Source organism: Mobula hypostoma, chromosome 3 (genome assembly GCF_963921235.1).
Source record: "Mobula hypostoma chromosome 3, sMobHyp1.1, whole genome shotgun sequence".
NCBI lineage: Eukaryota > Metazoa > Chordata > Chondrichthyes > Myliobatiformes > Myliobatidae > Mobula > Mobula hypostoma.
This window is the reverse complement of record NC_086099.1, coordinates 69797738-69822025: the sequence shown is the minus strand read 5'-3', so window position 1 is coordinate 69822025 and position 24288 is coordinate 69797738. Positions and strand designations below refer to the sequence as shown.

Sequence of the window (24288 nt, the reverse complement as noted above, 5' to 3'; positions counted from 1 at the left end):
TAGGTCAGCAGCTCCGATAAGTGTTATCCTATTTTAATGTCTACTTTTGAGTGTGGGTGATCAGAGCAGTTTTGCAATTGTTTATTTTGCTTTTTCACTTTCCAATTCAATTAATTTATTTGAGTGTCCAAATTTGGCAACTGATTTGAGAGAGAAGGGTGGAATTATTTGGGGCATAGAAGGACCAAGTTAATTCTGTGATTTCAATAGTGAACCATTAAAACAAGCTAGTGGAGAGGTTGAGGAAAGTCACTTCATTAGAAACTGGAACACTTCCAAACCAGAGTGAACGAAGCTTGAGTTCTTCAGTTTTCATAGGAAATTTAGTTTATTGAAATGTTAACTATGCAAGCTAAATTATGGAAATTAATAATGGAATTAGCATTTGTTATTTTATTAGAATTCTGACCTCTCAGTCTAGAGTCATTTTCAGATACAAGTAAAAGATTAGAAGGACATCAGTGTTTAAATAAAACGCTGTGGGTGACAATCTCAAAACCAAGAAATGGTAGGAATGCTGAATACATAAAGTCCAGTATATATTTTCTGTGATTTTGAAAACTTAAATAGCTTGCTTTGAAGAAACTAGATAAAATGCTGGTTGGAACCATATGATGCTGAGTTATCATGAACTATTTGTTCACATATAACTTTATTTGTGTGTGATTCAGCATTGCCAGATTGTCTAAATCAGACAATGTAAATTCTAAATATCTTTTTAGTATTTTATTGAGTAAAATACTCCCTGTGTGCAGTTCTGGTCACCTACCAGTAGGACAAATATCAAAAAGATTGAAAAAGTACAAAGAATATTTACAAGGATATTGCCAGAACTTGAGGATCTGAGTTATTGTGAATGGTTAAATAGTTATTTGCTGGAATATAGGAGAATGAGAGGATATTTGTGAAAGGCATATAAAATTATAGGGATATAGATAGTGCACATGCAAGCAGGCCACTGAGGTTGGATGAGACTAGAACTGGAGGTCATGGGTTAAGAGTAAAAGGTGAAATGTTTAACAAGAGGGAACTTCTTCATTCAGGGTAACAAGAGTGTGAAATAAGCTGCCAGTGGAAGAGGTGGATGCAGGGTCCACTTCAACATTTAAAAGAAGTTTGATGGGAGGGATATGGAGGACCATGGTCCAGGTGCAGGTGGATGGAACTAGGCAGAATAATAGTTTGGCACAATAGATCGGGGAACTCAATTCGCAGCTGTGTTTTTGACTTGTAAACTGCCATTACTTCGGGAGGAGCTGTATTTCACAAATCTCGACCAAACTCTATTCCAGAGACAGGAGTTCAATGGCAAACTAAGAAACTTAAAGATTGTATGCTTTTTTCAGTCTGCTGCAAAGATTTATAAAGAGGGAGATTACATTGGTAAATAAAATAAAAACAGACAGAACTGTAGCTATGTAAAAGGGAAGAGAGTAGTTAAAGTAAAGGTTGGATCATCTTGAGGAAATAATAATAGGAAATGGAAAAATGACAGATTATAAATTATAAACACAAAATAATCTGCAGATGCTGGGATCAGATTTATAAAAGATTATAAATTATTTTGAATTGGCCTTCATAATAGGACATCCCAACAATAATGGTAATAATAGCGGCGTTAGTAGTGGTCTTTCAAGAATCACCAGATTCTGGAATGGTTGTGGAGGACCAGAAAATTGCAAATATTACTGCACTCTTCAAGAGGGAAGGAGGCAAAAGAAAGGAAATTATCAGCCCGCTAGCCTGACTTCAGTGGTTGGTAAGACGTTGGAGTCCATTATTAAAGATGAGGTTTTGGGACACTTGGAGGGTCATGATAAAATAGATCAATGTCAGCATGATTTCCTTCAGGGAAATCTTGCCTGATTAATCTGTTAGAATTTATTTTGAGGAAAAAAACAGGCTGGATAGACAAGAGTCAGTGTATGTTAATTACCTTAATTTTTAAAAGGCCTTTGACAAGATGCTGTACTTGAGGCTACTAAACAAGGCAAGAGCCCATGGCATTGCAGGAAAAATTCTAGCATGGATAGAGCATTGGTTGAATGGCAGGAGGCAAAGTGTGGGAATAAAAGGGGCCTATTCTGGTTGTCTGCCAGTGACCAATGGTGATCCACAGGGCTTGGTGTTGGGACTGCTTCTATTCACATTTTATATCAATGATTTGAATGATGGAATTGAAAGCTTTGTGGCCAGATTGTGTATGATACGAAGATGGGTGGAGGGGCAGCTAGTGTTGAGGAAACAGGATATCTCTAGAAGGATTTAGACAGATTAGGAGACTGGGCAAAGAAGTGGCAGATAGAATGCAGTGGAAAGAAGTGTGTGATTAGCACTTCTCTAAATGGGAAGAAAATTTAGAAATCAGAAATGCAAAGGAGTCCTCATGTTGGATTCCCTGAAGCTTAACCTGCAGATGGAGTCGATGGTAAGGAAGTCAAATGCAATATTAGCATTTATTTTGAGAGGACTAAATGTAAGAGCTGAGGTTTTATAAGGCATTGATCAGACCTCGGAGTATTGTGAGCAGTTTGGGCCCACTATTGAAGAAAAGATGTGCTGGCATTGATAAGGGTCCCCAGAGGAGGTTAATGAGAATGATTCTTGGAATGAAATGGTTAACATATGAGGAGCATTTGATGACTGGACCTGTACTCATTGGAGTTTAGAGAATGAGGGGGATCTCACTGAAACCTATTGAATCTTGAAAGGTTTAGACTGAGTGGATTTGGAGAGAATGTTTCCTGTTTTGGGGAGTCAACGACCAGAAGGTAAAATGTCAGATTAGAGGGAACTTCCTTTAGAATGACCCTTTTTCTTTAGCCAGAGGGTGGTGAATCTGTGGAATGCATTACCATAGGTTTTATGCAAAAGAAATTGTGTTCAACAAACTTGCAAATGAGTTTAAGGATTAATAGTATGGATGCAGGAGAAGCTAGCTAACACAAAAGAATTGGGATGAGTCATTTTCAATTTGACAATCAGTAACAAATGGGGAGTCACGCAAATTAATTCTGGAGTCTCATCTGTTTCTAACCTATATTAATAAATGGAATGAAGGGACTGAGTATCCTGTGTCCACGTTGTTGATGATACAAAAATAGATGGTTTGGCAAGTTGCAACGAAAATGCAAAGGGCTATAGATAGGTTAAGTGAGTAAGCAAGAAGTTAGCAGATTGAGTATAATATGGTAAAAATATGAGGCTATTCTCTTTGGAAGGAAGAGAGGAAAAATATTTTTTAACTGGAATGAGATTGTAAAACTTAATGGTATGAGGGATCAGATATCAGTTTGGAAAAAGTACAAAGATAGCAATTGATAGGAAATTTAATGGAACTTTGGCTTTTATTGCCGTGCCAACTGTGACGCAAAATTAAACTAATTCCATGTGCCTGAATATGAGCCATCTTCCTCCATTCCTTGCATGTTGATGTGCCTGTCTAAACGCTCTTAAATGTAAGTATTGTATCTGTGCAACCACAACCCCTTGTTCACTCCCCTGCCCCCCCCCCCCACCAAGTAGTGCTCGGGCTCTCGCTCTCACTCTCTCAGGCTCTCGCTGTCTTTCACACACACGCTTTAAAGCTCTGCCCTATGAGAATAAAGGCTGACTGTCTATCCTATCTATGCATCTTACATTTTTATAAACTTGTATCGTCTCTCCTCCATCTTCCAAACTCCAAAGGGAACAATCCTAAGTTTGTCTAACTTCTTCATATAGCTAATACTCTCCAATCCAGGCAACATCTTGGTGAGCAACACACAGAAAATGCTGGAGGAACTTAGCAGGCCAGGCAGCATCTATGGAAAAGAATACATTTGATGTTTCGGACCGGAACCCTTTGGCAGGACTGTGTGTCCTAGCATTTTGTGTGTGTTACCTGGATTTCCAGCATCTGCAGATTTTCTCTTGTTTGTGATTGAACATCTTGGTGAACCTCTTTTGCGTGCTGTCCAAAGCTTCCACTTCATTCCTATAATGGGGCAACTAGAACTGCATACCTTGTTCCAAATGTAGCCTGACCAAAATTTTATACTAATTCAGCTTTTGGTTATGTTTAAGAAAGGACATCCTTGCATTGGAGACAGTATAGTGAAAGTTCATCAAGTAGCTACATCATTCAAAAGGAGTGACATGAAAGAAAGTTGAACATCTTGGGCCTACAGAATATCGAAAAACAAGCAAGATGATGTGGATGCTGAAAGGATGCTACAAGCTTAGGAAGACATTTTGGTCAGCCTGATTCTGTGCTGTATAAATCTATGATATATTAGAAACGTAATACACAGAAGCACTAGTTTGTCAATTGGCCTGTCATACCATCGCTATCCTTGAAACATGTGCTTCTGCTAGGAGTATCTAGAACTAGGGGACATAATTCCAGAAAACAAGGCTGACTATTAAAGAGGATTGTCTTTTCCTTGGAGAGGGTATTGAATTCTCTACCCAAGAGAACTGTGAAGACATTGATTGAACATATTCAAAGCAGAGAAGAAATAAGTAGGTATGGTAACACAGCAGGAAGGTAATGTTGAAGCCATGTTTTTAGAATCAAAGTCATAAACACCAAAACAGCCTGAGGCTCACCATGTTCATCCTGACCATTGAGTTTCGATGTGTACTAATCCCACTTATCAGTACTTGGTCCATATCCATTGGTGATTCAAATGAATGTCAATGAAACCCCACTGGTTTCCTTGGCTGCTTAAGTCAAGGGAATACACACTCTGGTCCCACCAAACCCATGAGATTGAGACGGTTTTCCCACCCTAAACCCTGGTTTGTGTGGATGCTGTGTAATTTGCTACCCTATTACAACTCAGTGCCAGGAAATAACAGACAGCACACTGCATACGATTAAAGGAATTATATTTATGAATCTTAACTAAAGGGTTAGTAAAGAAAAGAAAAAAACCCAAAAAGGACCTATTAAAATTAAACAGTCAAATGTGCACAAGTTGGAGTTCAACTCTTCCAAATATCATACATAATCACTGATCCTCAGTAGACCCCGGCACCTTGCTCCACCAGGTCAAATCCTACAACTGGTTCTTTTCAGCTTCTTCTCTGTTCATCTCCCGCCAAATAGAAAAAACCCCCAAGACCAACCTTAGTGCCCCTCACAAAACCTCCCCCCCGTATGTTTTCTTGAACCTTCTCCCAGTTCCACCATCCTAATTAGATGACACACATTCCTCAGCCTCCCTTATCTTGAACAGTAACCCAAACAGACTGAAAGCAGAACAGACTGCTCTTATAGAACTAGTGAAATGAAATACCTACAGCACAGCAGTAAAAATGTGAGCCAGGATGTTATACTCTACCCCTACGAAAAATAGTCATGTCCTCATGACTTAGAACTAATCTATTATCCCTAATCCAGGCAACACAGTTTTCAAAGGAAATTCATGATGTCGGGACCTCCAATCCATTTGTAAATGGTAGTGATATATTTCACTAGGGGGATAGGCACAACACTCTGTTTCCCCGGTGCGACATAGGCCAGTGTATCTGGGGGTCTCCTGACTCTTTGAGACCTCCTTATCCTGTCATCTACTTTTTCAGTTTCAGATACTCCTTGGGATCTTTCTTGTCTACATGGCAAGGCCTCCCCTACCCATTACCCGTGCCATCTGGCAATTCAGATCCCTCTGTCACTTGGCTGACCTCAGTTTCATTCCCAGTTACTTTAGAGCCCAGTCTGCCTTCATTGTCCACTACTAGTTCCCCCCCCCCCCCCCATTTCACCTGTCTCAGCGTGAGAAAGGTTAGGAATCTCTTCAATTATTGGAGAGTTTGAGAAGGGCAGCATATACCACACCTCCATTTCCTCATCCTCCCAAGTCCATATCACATTCAGGGGTGGGGTCCAGTCTAATCCTTCCTGCTGCTGGTCCTTCGGTTCCCCCACGTTGCTGCAGAGACCTCTTACTAGGTATAGGGTGTAGGGTCCAGGTCAGGCTCTGGGTCAACACGCACCTCTTGTCCCAGAGGTAGAAGGTGGTTCCGACGGAAAATTTTGACAGGGCCAATCCCATCCTCTGGTTTCACCCAGAAAACTGGTACGTTTGGCATCTGATTCTCCACTACAAAGGACATAGCCGCCCAATGGTCAGGCAATTTATGCTTCCTAAGTAGCCCCAAATTCTTAATGAGGACTCTGTCTCCAGGCATTAGTTGGGAGAACCTAATCTTTTGATTATACCTCCTTTTTTGCTTCCTTGATTCTGCTTGGTAGCCAAGACCTCACCTCATTCTTAAGACTTTTTCAGCTGCTTTCTCATATCAGACACATACTTCAGGTAAGCCTTCTATAGTAGATCTTCCCCACCAGTCCCAAAACAGAAGTGAACAGGCAGCCTCACTTTGCGTCCAAATCAGATAATGCGGCGAGTACCCGGTAGCTTCATTCTGTGTACAGTTGTAGCAGTGGACCGGATGTCCAATATGTTGACTCCACTTCTTGTTTTTACTGATCTCCAAGTTCTGAGCATTTCTGTGAAGGTCCGATTGAACCTCTTGGACTGGGGATCACCCTGCGATTAATAGGCGTAGTCCTTGACTTCTCGATTCCAAGCATGCTGAGTAACTCATGTATGAGCCTACTCTCAAAATCCCATCCCTGAACGCTAAGCATCCACCTGGGGAGGCCATAATAAATGAAATACTTCTCCCATAACACTTTGGCCATGGTGGGCACCCTCTGGTCTTTGGTAGGGAAGGCTAGCGTATATCTGGTGTGATCCATAATAACCAAGACATTCGCCATGTTGCTGGCATCAGGCTCTATTGATTTTTTTTTTGGCATGTGCCTGTGTGCGTGCGAGTCTGTGTGTGTGTCTGCGTGTGTGCGCATGCGTCCGTGATGATGTCTTTTTCATGGCTTTTTACAAGGCGTGGAGCGAGAGAGAGAGACTGTGACACGCCACTCCTCACACAGACATTTTCACAGTATTTTTCCCTTTATCTTACGAGGTCGAGTTGCGTTCTCAACACTCAACCTGGCATAGATGGAAAGCGTACTCGGGAGCAGACCTGACTGGTTTCAAACCTGGGAACCTCTGCTCCCGGGTCCAGCGCCGATGTCGTTGCACCACAGCCGGCGCATCAGGCTCTATTGATAGGAAATCCGTGCCAACCAGATCCAGTGGCCTCACACTGTGCAGGTGGGATAATGGAGCGGCCCTTGTAGGCAGCGTCTTCCTCTGTAAATATCAAATGCACGACTTGCAGTACTCTCCAACCTTCAGCTTCATTCGGGGCCAGTAGAACTGATCTCTGAACAATCCATAGGTCTTCCCAACCCCCAAATGACTGGAATCATCATGTAGTGACTTCAACACAATCCTCCAATACTTCTCAGGCAGAACCAGCTGGGAATGCCGAGGCTGTCTGGAGGTGAGGTGACGTGACCCGGTATAGGATCTGGTTCCTCACTCCAATCTGGGCCATCCTCTCAGTAGCAGAGACACTGCAGAGTGTTTCATCTTGTCCACTTGGGCCATGTCCTGTTCCACAACCGCTAACCAAGCGGTGCCTATGCATGGACCATCTTGCTGAGCGGCTGCCACTTCCCCAGGACTCAATTCTGGCAACTGCTTTGTCTTCAGAGCAGTTGGATTGCAGTAAGCCTGTGGAATGACACCATTAGAAGCTCCCAAATGATCAGCCATTCGATTCTGCCCATGCCTTTCTCTGCCTTCCCCATGATGGAAAACTGGCACATGGCTTTGACTCCCAGGGCAGGAACGCTATCCCACTCTCCGTCCCTGTCCAGTCCTTCGTGCGTACATCGGGACAATGTTCTGACTCCCTGGCCGGTACTTCAGGCTGAAATCATAGGCAGACAATGCTACCAACCACCAGTGGCCTGTGGTATCCAATCTCGCCGAGGTCAGGGTATGAGTTAATGGGTTGTTGTCCATCCTCATCTCAAACTTGGCACCATATAGATAGTTACTTAGCTTATCCATCACAGCCCACTTCAAGGCCAGGAACAATAATCCAAACAGGCTGAAAGCCGAGCAGACTGCTCTTACATAACTGCTAAAATGAAATACCTACAGCACAGCAGTAAACATGTCAACCAGGGTGTTTCATCTAGATAATTAAAATGTTGAGAGTACCTACATCGCCATCCAATCAAGTTGCATCCATCCTCTAGGTGGAAAAAGTTCTTCAGATCATCTCTAAAGTTGTTCCCCTAAATCTATGTCCTCTAGATTTTTTAGGTAGCATATTTTCCCCATATCTATAGCTGTCATAATTTTGTATATCGAGTTCTGCCTTGAGCTCAAAACAAACCCAGTCTATCCAGTCTCTTTTCCTTATTTTACCACTCCATTCCAGGTTGAGTCTTCTCTATGCACTTCCCATTGCCATTCCATCTTTTCCATAGCGACTAAGGGGATATCAGATAAAAGGTCATAAAATTATGCCAGGCATAGATGGGACAGATGGCCAGAATTTTAACCCCAAGGTAAAAATGTGTTGGATATTAGAGGACATAGCTTTAAGATGAGAGGGGAGAAGATTAAAGAGGACATGCAGGGTAATTTGAACTAGAATGGTTGCTTCTCAGCCGTTTGGCTAAGATCAAGTGTAGTATCTTATTGAATGGTGGAGCAGGCCTGAGGGGTTGACACCCAAAGGGCAAACTCATAACCGGCAGGTCCTGAGGTCATTACCCAGAAGTCAGTGAGGTCTGGAGTGCAGAGCCGAAGGTTGAAGTCCAGGGCTTGGTGAGTCTGGAGGTAGAAACCCAAGGGTTGAGGCGACGAATCCAGGCCATGGACTGTAGTTTGGAGGCCCAATGTCTCTGAGTGCAAGAACAAGGACAGGCGTCCCAGAGGCAGCCAGTCTGGGGTTGGAGACCTGCCTATGTGTGTGTGAGGAGTGGTGGAAGGGTGGAAAAGCGGCTTGTTTTGCTGTTGTCTTGTTTTGTTCGGATGTTCTAATTACTGCCTGGTTTGGCCCGCTGAAGATTGTAAGCATGCTATGTTAGTGCTGGAATGTGTGGTGACACCTGCGGGCTGCTCTAGCACAACTTTGGGTGTGTTGGTTGTTAACGCAAACAATACATTTCATTCAATGTTTTGATGTACATGTAATAAATCTGAATCTAGTATTCAATATATCAACCCATCTGTAGTTTCATTCAAGGTGTCTCAGCATTGATTCCTGTAAAATGCCACTGGTCACAAGCTTTCAGCCAGAATTACACCTGTCCCTCTGTCTTCTGTGGGAAGTTAATTCTCAAATTATCAAGGCACTATGGATCCCACCCATCTTAATCTTTCTGATCAGCCTATTATGAGGGACCTTGTCAAATGCCTTAGTAAAGTTCATGTAGATGACCCAATGCGCTACCCTCATCAATCACCTTGGTCACCTACCTCCTCCAAAGGAAAACGATGTTTGTACGATGTAACCTGTCCTGCACAACGCCATATTAACTGTCTCTGATTATTCTATGTTTTTCTAAATGTTAGTAAATCCTATTTATAAGAAACGTCTCTAATAACATCCCTAACACTGTGAGACTCAACGGCTTATAGCTTATATTATCTATATTTCTGTTCTTAAAGGAACCACTATAGCTGCTGTCCAGTCCACTGAGACCTCACCTGTGGCAAGAGAGGATGGAGATCATAGTGAAAGCCCTAGCAATCTCCCCTCTTGCCTCTCTCAGGAATGTATTTCATTGTGGTTTAAAATTAGGTTAGTTGTTATGATGCATCAGCAGGGGCATCATGTTAAATCTGTGCAAGATATTTATGAGACCACACCTGGAATGATGTGTGCAGTTCTGGTCAATTGGTATAGGAAGGATGTCATTAAGATGGAAAAGGTGCAGAAAAGATTTATAATGATTTTACAGGGACTGGAGGGCTTAGGTTCCAGTTTTAGAGAAGTGACTGAATAACCTGAATTTTTTTTTACTTGAGTGTAGGAGGCTGAGGGACTTATAGTAGTTTATAAAATTGAGAGGCATAGGTAAGGTGACTGGTCAGTCTTTTCCCTAGTTTAGGGGAGTCTTAACATTCAATGGCATAGGGTTAAAGTGAGGGTGTGGGGAAAATTTTAAAGGGGTCTGAGGGGCAACGTTTTACTCATAGAAGGTCATGGGTATATGAAATGAGCTGCCTGAGTTAGTGGTAGACAATGTTTAAAAGACATTGAGACTGGTACATGGATGGGAAAGATGGGATATGGGCCAGGTGCAGGAAAATTGGACTACTTCAAGTAGACAGCTTGGTCAACATGGACAAATTGGACTGAAAGACCTTCTTCGATGCTATTTAAAACTTTTATTAAAAATGTTACTTTAGTGTTCTGGAACTTACTCTTTTTTTGTGTTTTCTTTTGAAGACCAGCAAGAATCAAATAAAAGTAGAACTCGTAGATGAAAACTTTACAGAATTGAGAGGGGAGATTGCAGGGCCTCCTGATACACCATATGAAGGTAGGTGACAGTGTTATTCTGTGAAATTTTAGCTCTGAATGTGGTAGGGTAAATTAAATTAACTAAGTTGTTGTACCTTGTTTAAGATGAGGTTTGTAAGCCTTTTGTCTGTTACTCTGTGTTTAGAAAATAGATTTTTCTTGGGATCAATATTTGTAGGTGAAAGGTTTGTTAAATTATATGAAATTATTTGAAAGATAACATTATAGTTTATTGGGAGATATTGAACTAATGGAAAAGTGAGACAGAAAATAGAAAAACTTTGTCCCAGTTAGTACATAGTCAATGATTATGGCAGAGAAATAGCAGTGGCATTAAGAGTAATTTAACTGTAAATTTTCAAAACTGTTTGGAAATGCTGATTGCCCTTAAGAATTGGGAGAGTGACAAGTTTTATACCCCTGTTTAGAGAAAGGCTGTCAGGGGTGAGGTGGAAAGGTCAATGAGGAGAAAAGAACAATCTGCAAACTGTAAGCTATTTCTGTGCCTAACTCAGACTGTGCCAGATAATGTACATTAGATAAATGTAAGATATTTTAAGACAGTGGCATGTTGTGCATGTAACCTGAGAAACCTGTTGCATGCAGGTTCAATTTTACTCAGTTGACAGTAGCTTCAGAAATATTGCATACCTCCATTCCATCATTTCCTCTTTTAAAAGAGTGCAGCTAAAGCACTATGCCAAAGTTGGGAATTTGGTGAAAATAGAGGAAGGAAGTTCCACTTGGTGTTTCCATTACTTGTGGTTTCTGGAGACTTCAGCAAGTATTTAAACTTTATCCAATGTTTGTTGTATTCTTTAAGAAAGTTACAGTTGGCTAATTAACTTCTAGTAGATAAATTATTTGAAAACAAACTTAAATGTTAAGTAAATAGGAAACCACAACTAATCAAAAGCAAAATTTTCTGCACCTTGCAGAACAGATGTTTTTAGTTTATTGGAGTTTGTGGAGACCAATGAGGTCTTCAAACACTTACTCCCAGTTTCTTGAGATTCTTCAGTTCAGGAGTTGAGTTGGAGTCCAAGCATCAGATGTAAGGAGCATCTGGAAGGGCAGCTTACCTGTGGTAGCTTGGTCCAGGTGGCAGTCTTCTCTGTTAAATTGCCAAGTATGCTGGATCTAGACAATGGTTAGGTACCAACAGATGTGATTTGTGTCAAACAAATAAGGGTATCTAGGATGTAATGTCACGTGAGCCTGGCAATTGAACTTAAACAAATGCGTGAAGTATAATGTGTGTGTATTGGGATGTGAACACATATGTTCAGGAGAATGGACAGTCTGATCTTGTTACTGATAAAGGGAACCATTTAACTAGGGAAAGTGAAGAGCAATGAAACAGTGGGAAGGAATAAATGCATTCTCTGCAGCAATGTCCAGAAAGAACTGTAGGATGTGTTTCCTTTGGTAAAAAGGGTGTAAGTCTAGAGCTGTAGAAAAATGGAGTAGGAGTAGAATCTAGCTGTCGTGTTCCAGTAATGGAGGTGGAGATAGGAGTGTGTTTCTACTGAGAGACTGAAGATTCAAGGATAAAATTCAAATGCAGTAATTCAATGTGGAATTTTAGAATTGCTTCGTTAACTGGACTAAACTTAACTTGAGTTTTAGCACATTAAGTTAAATATGCAGAGCAGAACCATGTGAACTGGAGATGCTTTTTTGCGGTATTATGGTACAAGTGTTTGATTAATAAAGGCTATTCCATTGGAGTGGGATTCAGAAACCAGATACCTAGGGGCTGTGGCTGCTCATTCACTATGTCCTTTGAGTACATTCAAAGTTGAGAAGGATAGTGTTTTGGAGGTAGAAACTATGGGGATCATGATATGCCACAACCTTATTGAACAGCGGACAAAGATTGAAGGGGCTGTTATGAGCTGAATGGCAACACCTTGCACTGTAAATTCTCAGGCTGCAATTGACAGGTCGTAATTTTTGTCCACAGGGTTAGTTTTTAATGTTTCATTTAAAATTCTAACTCCTCTTCCCCCTGTAAATTAAATGGGCCTTTTTGATGAAGGTTGGTTGCAAGTCCATAGCTCTGCGAAAGTCGCAAAAAAAGGTGGATTGCGTAGTGAAAAGGGTATTTTGTACAATTGTCTTCAAGCTGAGGTAATGATTATAAGAGTTGGAACTTCATGTTGTAGTTATATGAAATATTGGTTAGACTGCAATTCGTGTAGAGTTCTGGTGACCCCACTACAAGAGGGAGATAATAGCAATAGAGAGCTCTAAAGCAATTTTCAGGATTTTGGATGGATGGATGGCTATAGTTATATGGAGAGATTGAATAGGCTGGCTTTATTCTCACTGGAACATAGAATGCTGAGAGGTTTATAAAATTTAGGAGCAGAGGTAGGATTGATAGTCATAATCTTCAGGGCAGAGGAATCGAAAGCTGGACGGCACAGATTTAAGGGAAGATGGGGGAAGATTTTTTAAAAAGATATTGGAGAAGTTAAGTTTTTCAATCAGAGGATGATGAATATATGGAATGAGCTTCCACAGGAGATAGTGGAGGCAGATACAATTACATTTAAAAGGTGTTTGGACAGGTACTTGTATAGGAAAACTGTAAGAGGAGAAAGAATGTAGATAGGGTTCACAACTGGCATGGACAAAGTGGGTTAAAAAGTTCTATTTCTGATTTCCTACTCATGATTGAATTAGAGCCCCACATCAATTTTTTAACTTATGTTGCGAAAGTATTGATAATTTGTTCATTAACTAGTGATTTTTAAAACCTTTCTTCGGAACAATATCAGAACCGTAGAAATGAAGATCTGCTACAGGAGTAGTGTTCTGCCCACAGTGTTATAAGAAATTTGGTTCTATTTTAGTCCTCGTATATCATTGTAGGGGTGCAATTTGAGCAGGCTCTTTTTGCCTCTTGTGCATTTCTGTGAATTGATCAGGTTAATCAGAGCAGTTCAGACAGTCAGTAGTGAAATTCTGATTTTCCAAGTGAGGTAAGAGGAAAGGTTAGTGTTGTAAACAAATTGTGCTCTCTGTTACATTGTCACATCTATTGCATTAATAGGGCCTACAAACAATAAACACATTGTTTTAAAAAATCCTCTTAAGTTGCCTCACCCCCAAAAATTAGGAATGCAATGTCAAAATTTAAGTGGAAAGAAATTTGCATACATATTTTATGTATAGTACTACTAGATGTGCACAGGAAAAATTCACACTGAGAAAATCATGCATTAATGTGCACAGAGAAATATACATGGGGCGTTGTGAGTTCTGTCATTTTATATTTCCATTTGACGTAAGGAAATATCTGCCCAATTGACTCTACACCAGCATTGAGCAATCCCATTCTTCTATACATCTCTGTAACTTATTCTCTCACATATACCCATTAACAGTTTGCATTATGCTGCCACCCACTTACGTTGGGAGCATCTTACTTTGCCAATTAACCTAACAACCAACATGTCTTTGAGTGTGGGAGGAAATGGGAGCGTTGGTAGTCAATGCCTGAAATCACAGGGAGAGTGCAAGCTATATGCTGACAGCAGGAGAAGTGAGAACTGAACATGTGTCACTAGAACTGTAAGACAAATGTACTATCTGCACCATCATCCTATCAAGCTAACATATACACTAATATCTCTCATTTGCCTACACAAAAGTTCTTACTAGGGCAACACACGTCAAAGTTGCTGGTGAATGCAGCAGGCCAGGCAGCATCTCTAGGAAGAAGTACAGTCAACGTTTCGGGCCGAGACCCTTCGTCAGGCCTGCTGCGTTCACCAGCAACTTTGATGTGTGTTGCTTTAATTTCCAGCATCTGCAGATTTCCTCATGTTTGTGTTCTTACTAGGGCAGCTATTTTTCTGACCTGTGCCACAACTCATCTGATGCCACTGCTACTTTTTTGATTCCAGATGTCTGGATTTAACCTTAATCTTTTCCCAGGAGATGCGAGACGCAAATCTGACACTTTGAATGCAAGCCTAAGTAATCCATCATAGTCTACTCTTAATTGCCTGAATGTTGTTCTACAGAGTACTAGTTCCTTTGATTTCCCCTTGTTTCTTACACATGAATAAAATAGTTCGAGGCATCCACATGGGTATTGGCAATGGTACCCTTTTAATAATATACTTGAAGTATTCTTTGTTCTAGTGTTAGTCATGATCTTATCTCCTCTCTTTTTCTGGTGCATTTATTTGTCTCTTTCTGTAAACAGGTAAAAACAGTCAAATTTCTGTTCACTCCCCCTCCCCCCAACTCCTTTCACAGGGATCGTGCCTTCATCTTAGCCATAATGTAATATTTCCACCTGTTTGTGATATTAAGAAACATTCAAAAAACATTTAAATGAATTAGTAACTATCACCATGAAATTATATTATGCAGTTCTGATTTATTTATGAAGAGTTGGATTAGTTCAATCCCAGCGCAAGAATTTTTTTTGTTCAAAGCTCACCCAGTCCTGACACACAGTTGATTTTTGTCAGGTTGTTGGGAACCAGGTTGCATTGTATGATTTTATACACATGATCCCCATCTGTGTAACCTTAATAGACTAGATTACAGGTTGGATATAAAAGGCTCGTATTCATGCATCTGAGTTTCCATGACTCTGATTGTCCTGATTGATTCAACACAGGTCTTCACTTGAATTTGCACACCACACTTTATTTGTTTTCTCGTTCATCCATAGTGCTTTATAGTATTTTTCATAGGTCTGTATTTCACATTGGGCAATAATTTCATGGGAATGTAAAGAGGATATTTAAGACTTGTTTAAGATTATGAAGGGTTTTGGGGCAATAAGTGGGAAGTTGCTCCTGGTAAATGGAAGGGCCCAAAACTACAGATATAAGGTTATTGGACAAATGATGTAGATTGACAAATTTTATGCGGCAGAATCCGAATCCAAATTGGATTTCTTAACATTTTGGCATACGTTGTGAGATTTGTTGTTTTGTGGAGGCAATACAGCGCACTACCTAAAATACACTAAAAATAACAATAAGACATATAAACAAGAGAAAATCTGCAGACATTGGAAATCCAAGTAACACACACAAAATGCTGGAAGAACTCTGCAGGCCAGACAGCAACTATGATAAAGAGTACAATCAACGTTTCAGGCCGAGACCCTTCAGCAGGACTGGAGAGAAAAAAGATAGGGTTAGAAGGTGGGGGTGGAGTGGAGGAAGAAATACAAGTTGATTGGTGAAACGGGGGGGGGGTAGGGTAGGGAAGGAGTGAAGTAAAGAGATGGGAAGTTGATTGGTGAAAGAGATACATGGCAGGAGAAGGGGGAATCTAATGGGAAAGCACAGAAGACCATGGAAGGAAGAAAAGGGGGAGAAGCACCAGAGGGAGGCAATGGACAGGCAAGGAGATAGGTGAGAGAGGAAAAAGGAGATGGGGAATGGTGAAGGGGGAGGTGGCATTACAGGAATTTAGAGAAATCAATGTTCATACCATCAGTTTGGAGGCTGTCCAGATGGATTGGCGTATTGCTCATGTGGTTCCATTGTTTAAAAAGGGTTCTTATCGGCCTGTGAGTTTGACGTCTGGTGGGTAAATTGATGGAAAGTATTCTTAGAGATGGTATATATAATTATCTGGATAGGCAGGGTCTGATTAGGAACAGTCAACATTGATTTGTGCGTGGAAGGTCATGTTTGACAAATCTTATTGAATTTTTTGATGAGGTTGCTAAGAAAGTTGACGAGGGTAAAGCAGTGGATGTTGTCTATATGTTGTCTATAAGGCCTTTGACAAGGTTCCATACGGAAGGTTAGTTAGGAAGGTTCAATCGTTAGGCATTAATATGGAAGTAGTAAAAATGGATTCAGCAGTGGCTAGATGGGAGACGCCAGAGAGTAGTGGTGGATAACTGTGTGTCAGATTGGAGGACGGTGTGTAGTGGTGTGCCTCAGGGATCTGTACTGGGTCCAAAGTTGTTTGTCATATATATTAATGATCTGGATGATGGGGTGGTAAATTGGATTAGTAAGTATGCAGATGATACTAAAACAACAGGAATTCTGCAGATGCTGGAAATTCAAGCAACATACATCAAAGTTGCTGAAGAACGCAGCAGGCCAAGCAGCATCTATAGGAAGAGGCGCAGTCGACGTTTCAGGCCGAGACCCTCCGTCAGGACCCATCAGGCCTGAAACGTCGACTGCGCCTCTTCCTATAGATGCTGCTTGGCCTGCTGCGTTCACCAGCAACTTTGATGTATGTTGTCAGATGATACTAAGATAGGTGGCGTTGTGGATGATGAGGTAGGTGTACAAAGCTTGCAGAGAGATTTAGGACAGTTAGAAGAGTGGGCTGAAAGATGGCAGATGGAGTTTAATGTTGAAAAATATGAGGTGCTACGTTTTGGTAGGACTAATCAAAATAGGATATACATGGTAAATGGTAGGGCATTCAAGAATGCTGTAGAACAGAGGGATCTAGGAATAATGGTGCATAGTTTCCTGAAGGTGGAATCTCATGTGGATAGGGTGGTGAAGAAAGCTTTTGGTTTGCTGGCATTTATTTATCAGAGCATTGAGTATAGGAGTTGGGATGTAATGTTGAAATTGTATAGGGCATTGGTAAGGCCAAATTTGGAGTATTGTGTACAGTTCTGGTCACCGAATTATAGGAAAGATGTCAATAAACTTCCGAGTACAGAGGAGGTTTATTAAAATGTTGCCTGGGTTTCATCTCCTAAGTTACAGAGAAAGGTTGAACAAGTTAGGTCTTTATTCTTTGGAGTGTAGAAGGCTGAGGGGGGACTTGATAGAGGTGTTTAGAATAATGAGGGGGATTGATAGAGTTGATGTGGGTAGGCTTTTTCCGTTGAGAGTGGGGAAGATTCAAACAAGAGGATATGAGTTGAAAGTTAAAGGGCAAAAGTTTAGGGGTAACATGAGGGGAAACTTCTTTACTCAGAGAGTGGTAGCTGTGTGGAACGAGCTTCCAGCAGAAGTGGTTGAGGCAGGTTCGATGTTGTTGTTTAAAGTTAATTTAGATTGATATATGGCCAGGAAAGAAATGGAGGATTATGGGCCGAGTGCAGGTCAGTGGGACTAGGTGAGAGTAAGAGTTTGGCATGGACTAGAAGGGCTGAGATGGCCTGTTTCCATGCTGTAATTGTTGTATGGTTATATGGAACACAAGGTGTTGCTCCTCCAACCTGAGTGTGGCCTCATCACAAGGTGGAGGCCATGGATTGACATGTTGGAATGGGAATGGGAAGTGGAATGAAAATGTGTGGCCACTGGAAAATCCTCTATTTTCTGGCGGACGGAGTATAGGTGCTCGGCAAAGTTGGTCTCTCGATCTATGTTGGGTCTCACCGATATACAGGAGACATTGGGAGCACCCAATACTGTAGGCAACCCCAACAGACTCACAGGTGAAGTGTCGCCTCACCTGGAAGGACTGGTTGGGCCCTTGAATGGTAGTGAGGGAGGAGGTGTAGGGGCAGGTGTAGTACTTATTCTACTTGCAAAAATAAGTGCCTAGAGAGAGACGAATGGACAAGGGAGTTGCGTAGGGAGAAATCCCTATGGGGGTGGGGGGTGGAGGGGAAGATGTGCTTGGTGTTGGGATCCTGTTAGAGATGGTGGAAGTTATCGATAATTATGTGCTGGACGTGGAAGCTGGTGGGGTGGTAGGTGAGGACAAGAGGAACCCTATCCCTGGTGAGGGGGCAGGAGAATGGGGTGAGGGCAGACGTACGCGAAATGGGAGAGATGTTGTTGAGAGCAGCATTGATAGTGGAGGAAGGGAAGCTCCTTTCTTTGAAGAAGGGGGACATATCCTTCGTTCTGGAATGAAAAGCCTCATCCTGAGAACAGATGTGATGGAGATGGAGGAATTGAAAGAAGGGGATGGCATTTTTAAAAGTAACAGGGTGGGAAGAGGTATAGTCCAGGTAGCTGTGAGAGTCAATGGGTTTATAATAGACTTAAGCTGTCTCCAGAGATAGAAAAAAAGAGAGATCGAGAAAGGGGAGGGAGGTGTCAGAAATAGACCAGGTAAATTTGAGGGCCAGGGTGTAAGTTGGAGGCAAAGTCGATGCAGTTGACGAGCTCAGCTTGGGTGCAATGCAGTCATCAATGTAGCATAGGAAAAGTGGGTGAGTGACACCAGTCTAGGCTTGGAACACGGACTGTTCCACGTAGCTGACAAAAAGGCAGGCATAGCTGGGAACCATGCAAGTACCCGTAGCTACACCTTTTGTTTGAAGGAAGTGGGAGGAGCCAAAGGAGAAATTATTGAGAGTAAGAACAAGCTCTGCTAGACGGAGGAGAGTGGTGGTGGAGGGGATTTCAGTCCATGGCCTCTACTGTCATGATGAGGCCATGCTCAGGTTGGAGGAGCAATGCCTTGTGTTCCTTCTGGGTAGCCTCCAACCTGATGACATGAACATCAATTTTTCGGACTTCCTGTAATGCAAACACCCTCCCCCCCCACCATTCCCCATCCCCTTTTTCCTCTCTCACCATATCTCCTTGCCTGCCCATCACCACCTTCTGGAGCTCCTCCCCCTTTTCTTTCTTCTATGGGCATCGGTCCTCTTCTATTAGATTCCCCCTTCACCAGCCCTGTGTCTCTTTCACCAATCAACTTCCCAATTCTTTACTTCACCCACCACCACCCCTCCCCCATGGAGACGGATCTCAACCCCACCATCCAAATCCTTATCTATAGTTGTCTTAAAACCCTAGGAGCTGTAGTCACAGTTCACCCACTGAAAGGTCAAGTCACCTGGCCAGGCTCACCTTTTGTTGGACTATCAACATAATGATTTAAGACACTTTCCTGGATGAACTTAACAAATTCTGCCCCATCTAAACCTTTTGCACTTAGAAGGTGTCAGGTTATATGAGGGAGGTTGAAGTCCCCCATGGCAATCCTTTTGTTTTTACACCTTTCCTTAATCTTTTTACATATTTGTTCCTCAATGTCCTGGTGGCCATTAGGGGATCTGTAGTACAATCCCATCAGAGTAATTGCACCCTTCATATTTTTGAGTTCTACCCTTATAGACTCAGTAGACGAACCCTTCATTATGACCTCTCTGGGTGCAGATATGACATTGTCCCTGATTAGTAATGCAACTCCTCCACCTCTTTTAGCTCCCTCTCTATCTTTTCTAAAAGCATTGAACCCCTGGTACACTAAGCACCCATTCCTGTCCCTATCAACTAAGTCTTTGTAATGCCACAACATCGTAGTTCCATGTATTGATCCATGGTCTGGGTTCATTACCTTTACCCATAATACAAACACTTCAAACTATCCATCCGACTGTATCTATTACTTTGCTCCTACCTGCTTGTACTGGTTCTGCTGTCTACTTTCCTGTCCATCCCTCCACTTTCTGACCTGATGCTCTGTTTCCCAACTCCCTATCAAAGTTGGAGGAACAACACCTTATATTCCGTCTGGGTGTTGGAGGAACAACACCTTATATTCTGTCTGGGTAGCCTCCAACCTGATGGCATGGACATGTCTATCCACGGCCTCCTCTACTGTAAAGATGAAGCCACACTCAGGTTGGAGGAACAAAACCTTATATTCCGTCTGGGTAGCCTCCAACCTGATGGCATGAACATCGACTTCTCTAACTTCCACTAATGCCCCACCTCCCCCTCGTACCCCATCTGTTACTTATTTTTATACACACATTCTTTCTTTCACTCTCCTTTTTCTCCCTCTGTCCCTCTGAATATACCCCTTGCCCATCCTCTGTGTCCCCCCCCCCTTGTCTTTCTTCCCGGACCTCCTGTCCCATGATCCTCTCGTATCCCCTTTTGCTTATCACCTGTCCAGCTCTTGGCTCCATCCCTCCCCCTCTTGTCTTCTATCATTTTGGATCTCCCCCTCCGCCTCCAACTTTCAAATCCCTTACTCACTCTTCCTTCAGTTAGTCCTGACGAAGGGTCTCGGCCTGAATCGTCGACTGTATCTCTTCCTAGAGATGCTGCCTGGCCTGCTGCGTTCACCAGCAACTTTTATGTGTGTTCCCTATCAAAGTACTTTAAACGCTCCTGAGTAGCACAAGTGAACCTCCCAGCCAGGATATTGATTCCCCTCCAGTTTAGGTGTAACCCATCCTTCTTGTATAGTCATCCCTGCCCAGAAAAGGTTCCAGTTATCCAAGAATCTGAAACCCTCCCCTCTGCACTGCTTCCTCAGCCACTCATTCATCTGTACTATCATCCTTTTTTGGTAGGGCTCTGAAACCTGTGCCAACAAACTGGCAGGTGTGTTCAAAGACATTTTCAATCTCTCATTGCTACATTAGGAAGTTCCCAGCTGCTTCAAAAGGGTAACAATCATATCAGTGCCTAAGAAGAGCAGGGAGAGCTGCCTTAGCGACTATTGTCCTGTAGCACTCACATCTACCGTGATGAAGTGCTTTGAGAGGCTTGTATGGCTAGAATCAATTCCTGCCTGAACAAGGACCTGGACCTGCCGCTGCAACAGGTCTGCAGTGATGCAATCTCACTGGATCTGCAGGCAGTTTTGGATTATCTGGACAATACTAATACTTACGTCAGGCTGCTGTTTATTGACTACAGCTCAGCATTTGACACAATCATTTCTACAGCATCCAGATTTGAGTGAGAAAGAATTTTCTAACCACAATATCATTTCATTACGCCTGCACACTTGGAATTTCAATACTGAACGGCTAGATGCAGTCCTGCCAAAGGGTCTCAGCGCGAAATGTCAATTACTTTTTTTCCATTGATTTGCCTAGCCTGCTGAGTTCCTCCCATATTTTGTGTGTACTACCTAGATTTTCAAGCTTATTGGATGTTATTTTAATTTCTAGTCCAGCACTTGAATTCACTTTTATTAAAAAATATAATATATAATTGTGTATTAAAGATTCCTGCAAACCTGCTAAATTTCTAGGCAGATTGAGAAATGGAATCCCAGAGAATTTCAAAGGAAGACAGGAAATGCAACCTGGTGAGTTTCAGGAGATGGCTGAGAGAGCTCACTTATTTCCAAAAGAGTTTAGACATGGAGTGCCATTCAGTTTAATGAGAGGACAGGAGCTGGGACCTTGGTCTGTTGTAGGGAAGGGGGGAATTAGCACCCAGGGTGCCAGATGCTGAGCTGTTGGGATTTCTAAGCAATATTAGATCATTAGGGTTTTATTCTGTTTGGAATACCAAAAAACTTATGATCAGCCCCTCCTGTGCCCTCTCTTGGTCTGTCCCAGGAAATTGAAGCCAAGCCTGATTTTTCACAGCATTGTGTTAGAAGTGAGTTTTTGTTCACATACAGTGCCTATAAAAAGTATTTCTTCCCCCCCCCCCCGGAAATTTTCATGTTTTATTGTTTTACAACATAGGTTCAGAGGCGACGTCAGGGGTAAGTTTTTTACGCAGAGAGTGGTGAGTGCATGGAATGGGCTGCTGACGACAGTGGTGGAGGCAGATACGATAGGGTCTTTTAAGAGACTCCTGGACAGGTACATGGAGCTCAGAACAATAAAGGGCTATGGGTAACCCTAGGTAATTTCTAAGGTAAGGACATGGTCGGCGCAGCTTTGTGGGCTGAAGGGCCTGTATTGTGCTGTGGGTTTTCTATGTTTTAACATTGAATTACAGTTGATTTAATTTGGGTTTTTTTTTACACTGATCAGCAGAAAAAAACACTCTTTTGTGTCAAAGTGAAAACAAATCTCTATAAAATGATCAAAATTAATTACAAATATAAAACACAAAATAATTGATTGCATAAGTATTCACCTCCTTAGATAGGACACACAAGTCATCACTGGTGCAGTCATTTGGTTTTAGAAGTTGCATAATTAGTTAATGGAGATCACCGTGTGCAGTCCAGGTGTTGTAGTAAAAATACACCTGTATCTGGAAGATAGACTGGCAAATGATACTTAAAGGGTTGACGGTGGATATGCAATGGCAAGCATTTAAAGATTGCATGGATGAACTACAACAATTGTTCATCCCAGTTTGGCAAAAGAATAAACCAGGGAAGGTAGTGCACCCGTGGCTGCCAAGGGAAATTAGGGATAGTATCAATTCCAAAGAAGAAACATACAAATTAGCCAGAAAAAGCAGTACACCTGAGGACTGCGAGAAATTCAGAGTCCAGCAGAGGAGGACAAAGGGCTTAATTAGGAAAGGGAAAAAAGATTATGAGAGAAAGCTGGCAGGGAACATAAAAACTGACTGTAAAAGCTTTTATAGATATGTGAAAAGAAAAAGATTGGTTAAGACAAATGTAGGCCCCTTACAGTCAGAAACAGGTGAATTGATCATGGGGAACAAGGACATGGCAGACCAATTGAATAACTACTTTGGTTCTGTCTTCACTAAGGAGGACATAAATAATCTTCCGGAAATAGTAGGGGACCAAGGGTCTAGTGAGATGGAGGAACTGAGGGAAATACATGTTAGTAGGGAAGTGGTGTTAGGTAAATTGAAGGGATTGAAGGCAGATAAATCCCCAGGGGATGGTCTGCATCCCAGAGTGGTTAAGGAAGTAGCCCAAGAAATAGTGGACGCATTAGTGATAATTTTTCAAAAATTCTGGATTAGTTTCTGAGGATTGAAGGGTGGCTAATGTAACCCCACTTTTTAAAAAAGGAGGGAGAGAGAAACCAGGGAATTATAGACCGGTAAGCCTGACATCGGTGGTGAGGAAAATGCTAGAGTCAGTTATCAAAGATGTGATAACAGCATATTTGGAAAGCGGTGAGATCATTGGACAAAGTCAGCATGGATTTGTGAAAGGAAAATCACATCTGACGAATCTCATAGAATTTTTTTGAGGATGTAAGTAGTAGAGTGGATAGGGGAGAACCAGTGGATGTGGTATATTTGGATTTTCAAAAGGCTTTTGACAAGGTCCCACACAGGAGATTAGTGTGCAAAGTTAAAGCACACGGTATTGGGGGTATGGTATTGATGTGGATAGAGAATTGGTTGGCAGACAGGAAGCAAAGAGTGGGAATAAATGGAACCTTTTCAGAATGGCAGTGGGGTACCGCAAGGCTCAGTGCTGGGACCACAGTTGTTTACAATATATATTAATGACTTAGACAAGGGAATTAAATGCAGCATCTCCATGTTTGCAGATGACACGAAGCTGGGCGACAATGTTAGCTGTGAGGAGGATGCTAAGAGGATGCAGGGTGACTTGGATAGGGTAGGTGAGTGGGCAAATTCATGGCAGATGCAATTTAATATGGATAAATGTGAGGTTATCCACTTTGGTGGCAAGAACAGGAAAACAGATTATTATCTGAATGGTGGCCGATTAGGAAAAGGGGAGGTGCAACGAGACCTGGGTGTCATTGTACACCAGTCATTGAAAGTGGGCATGCAGGTACAGCAGGTGGTGAAAAAGGCGAATGGTATGCTGGCATTCATAGCAAGAGGATTCGAGTACAGGAGCAGGGAGGTACTACTGCAGCTGTACAAGGCCTTGGTGAGACCACACCTAGAGTATTGTGTGCAGTTTTGGTCCCCTAATCTGAGGAAAGACATTCTTGCCATGGGGGGGTACAAAGAAGGTTTTCCAGATTGATTCCTGGGATGGTAGGACTTTCATATGATGAAAGACTGGATCGACTAGGCTTATACTCTCTGGAATTTAGAAGATTGAGGGGGGATCTGATTGAAAGGTATAAAATTCTAAAGGGATTGGACAGGCTAGATGCAGGAAGATTGTTTCCGATGTTGGGGAAGTCCAGAACGAGGGGTCACAGTTTGAGGATAAAAGGGAAGCCTTTTAGGACCGAGATGAGGATAAACTTCTTCACACAGAGAGTGGTGAATCTGTAGAATTCTC

At 42.1% G+C, this 24288-nt stretch overlaps 1 protein-coding gene across 4 annotated transcripts in view; it reads left to right on the top strand.

Annotated features, from left to right (window-relative positions):
- Positions 1–24288, top strand: part of ube2kb (ubiquitin-conjugating enzyme E2Kb (UBC1 homolog, yeast)) — a 134685-nt gene that overhangs the window by 35110 nt on the left and 75287 nt on the right. For 3 of the 4 annotated variants that reach the window (XR_010017357.1, XM_063043280.1, XM_063043279.1), the window contains exon 2: positions 10375–10468. The exons of the other annotated variant lie outside the window; for it this stretch is intronic. Coding sequence is in view for 2 of the 3 variants with exons in the window: in XM_063043280.1 (XP_062899350.1) it covers positions 10375–10468 (94 nt within the window). In the remaining variant the exon portion in view is untranslated. The remainder of the gene's footprint in view (positions 1–10374; positions 10469–24288) is intronic. 4 annotated transcript variants of the gene reach the window in all.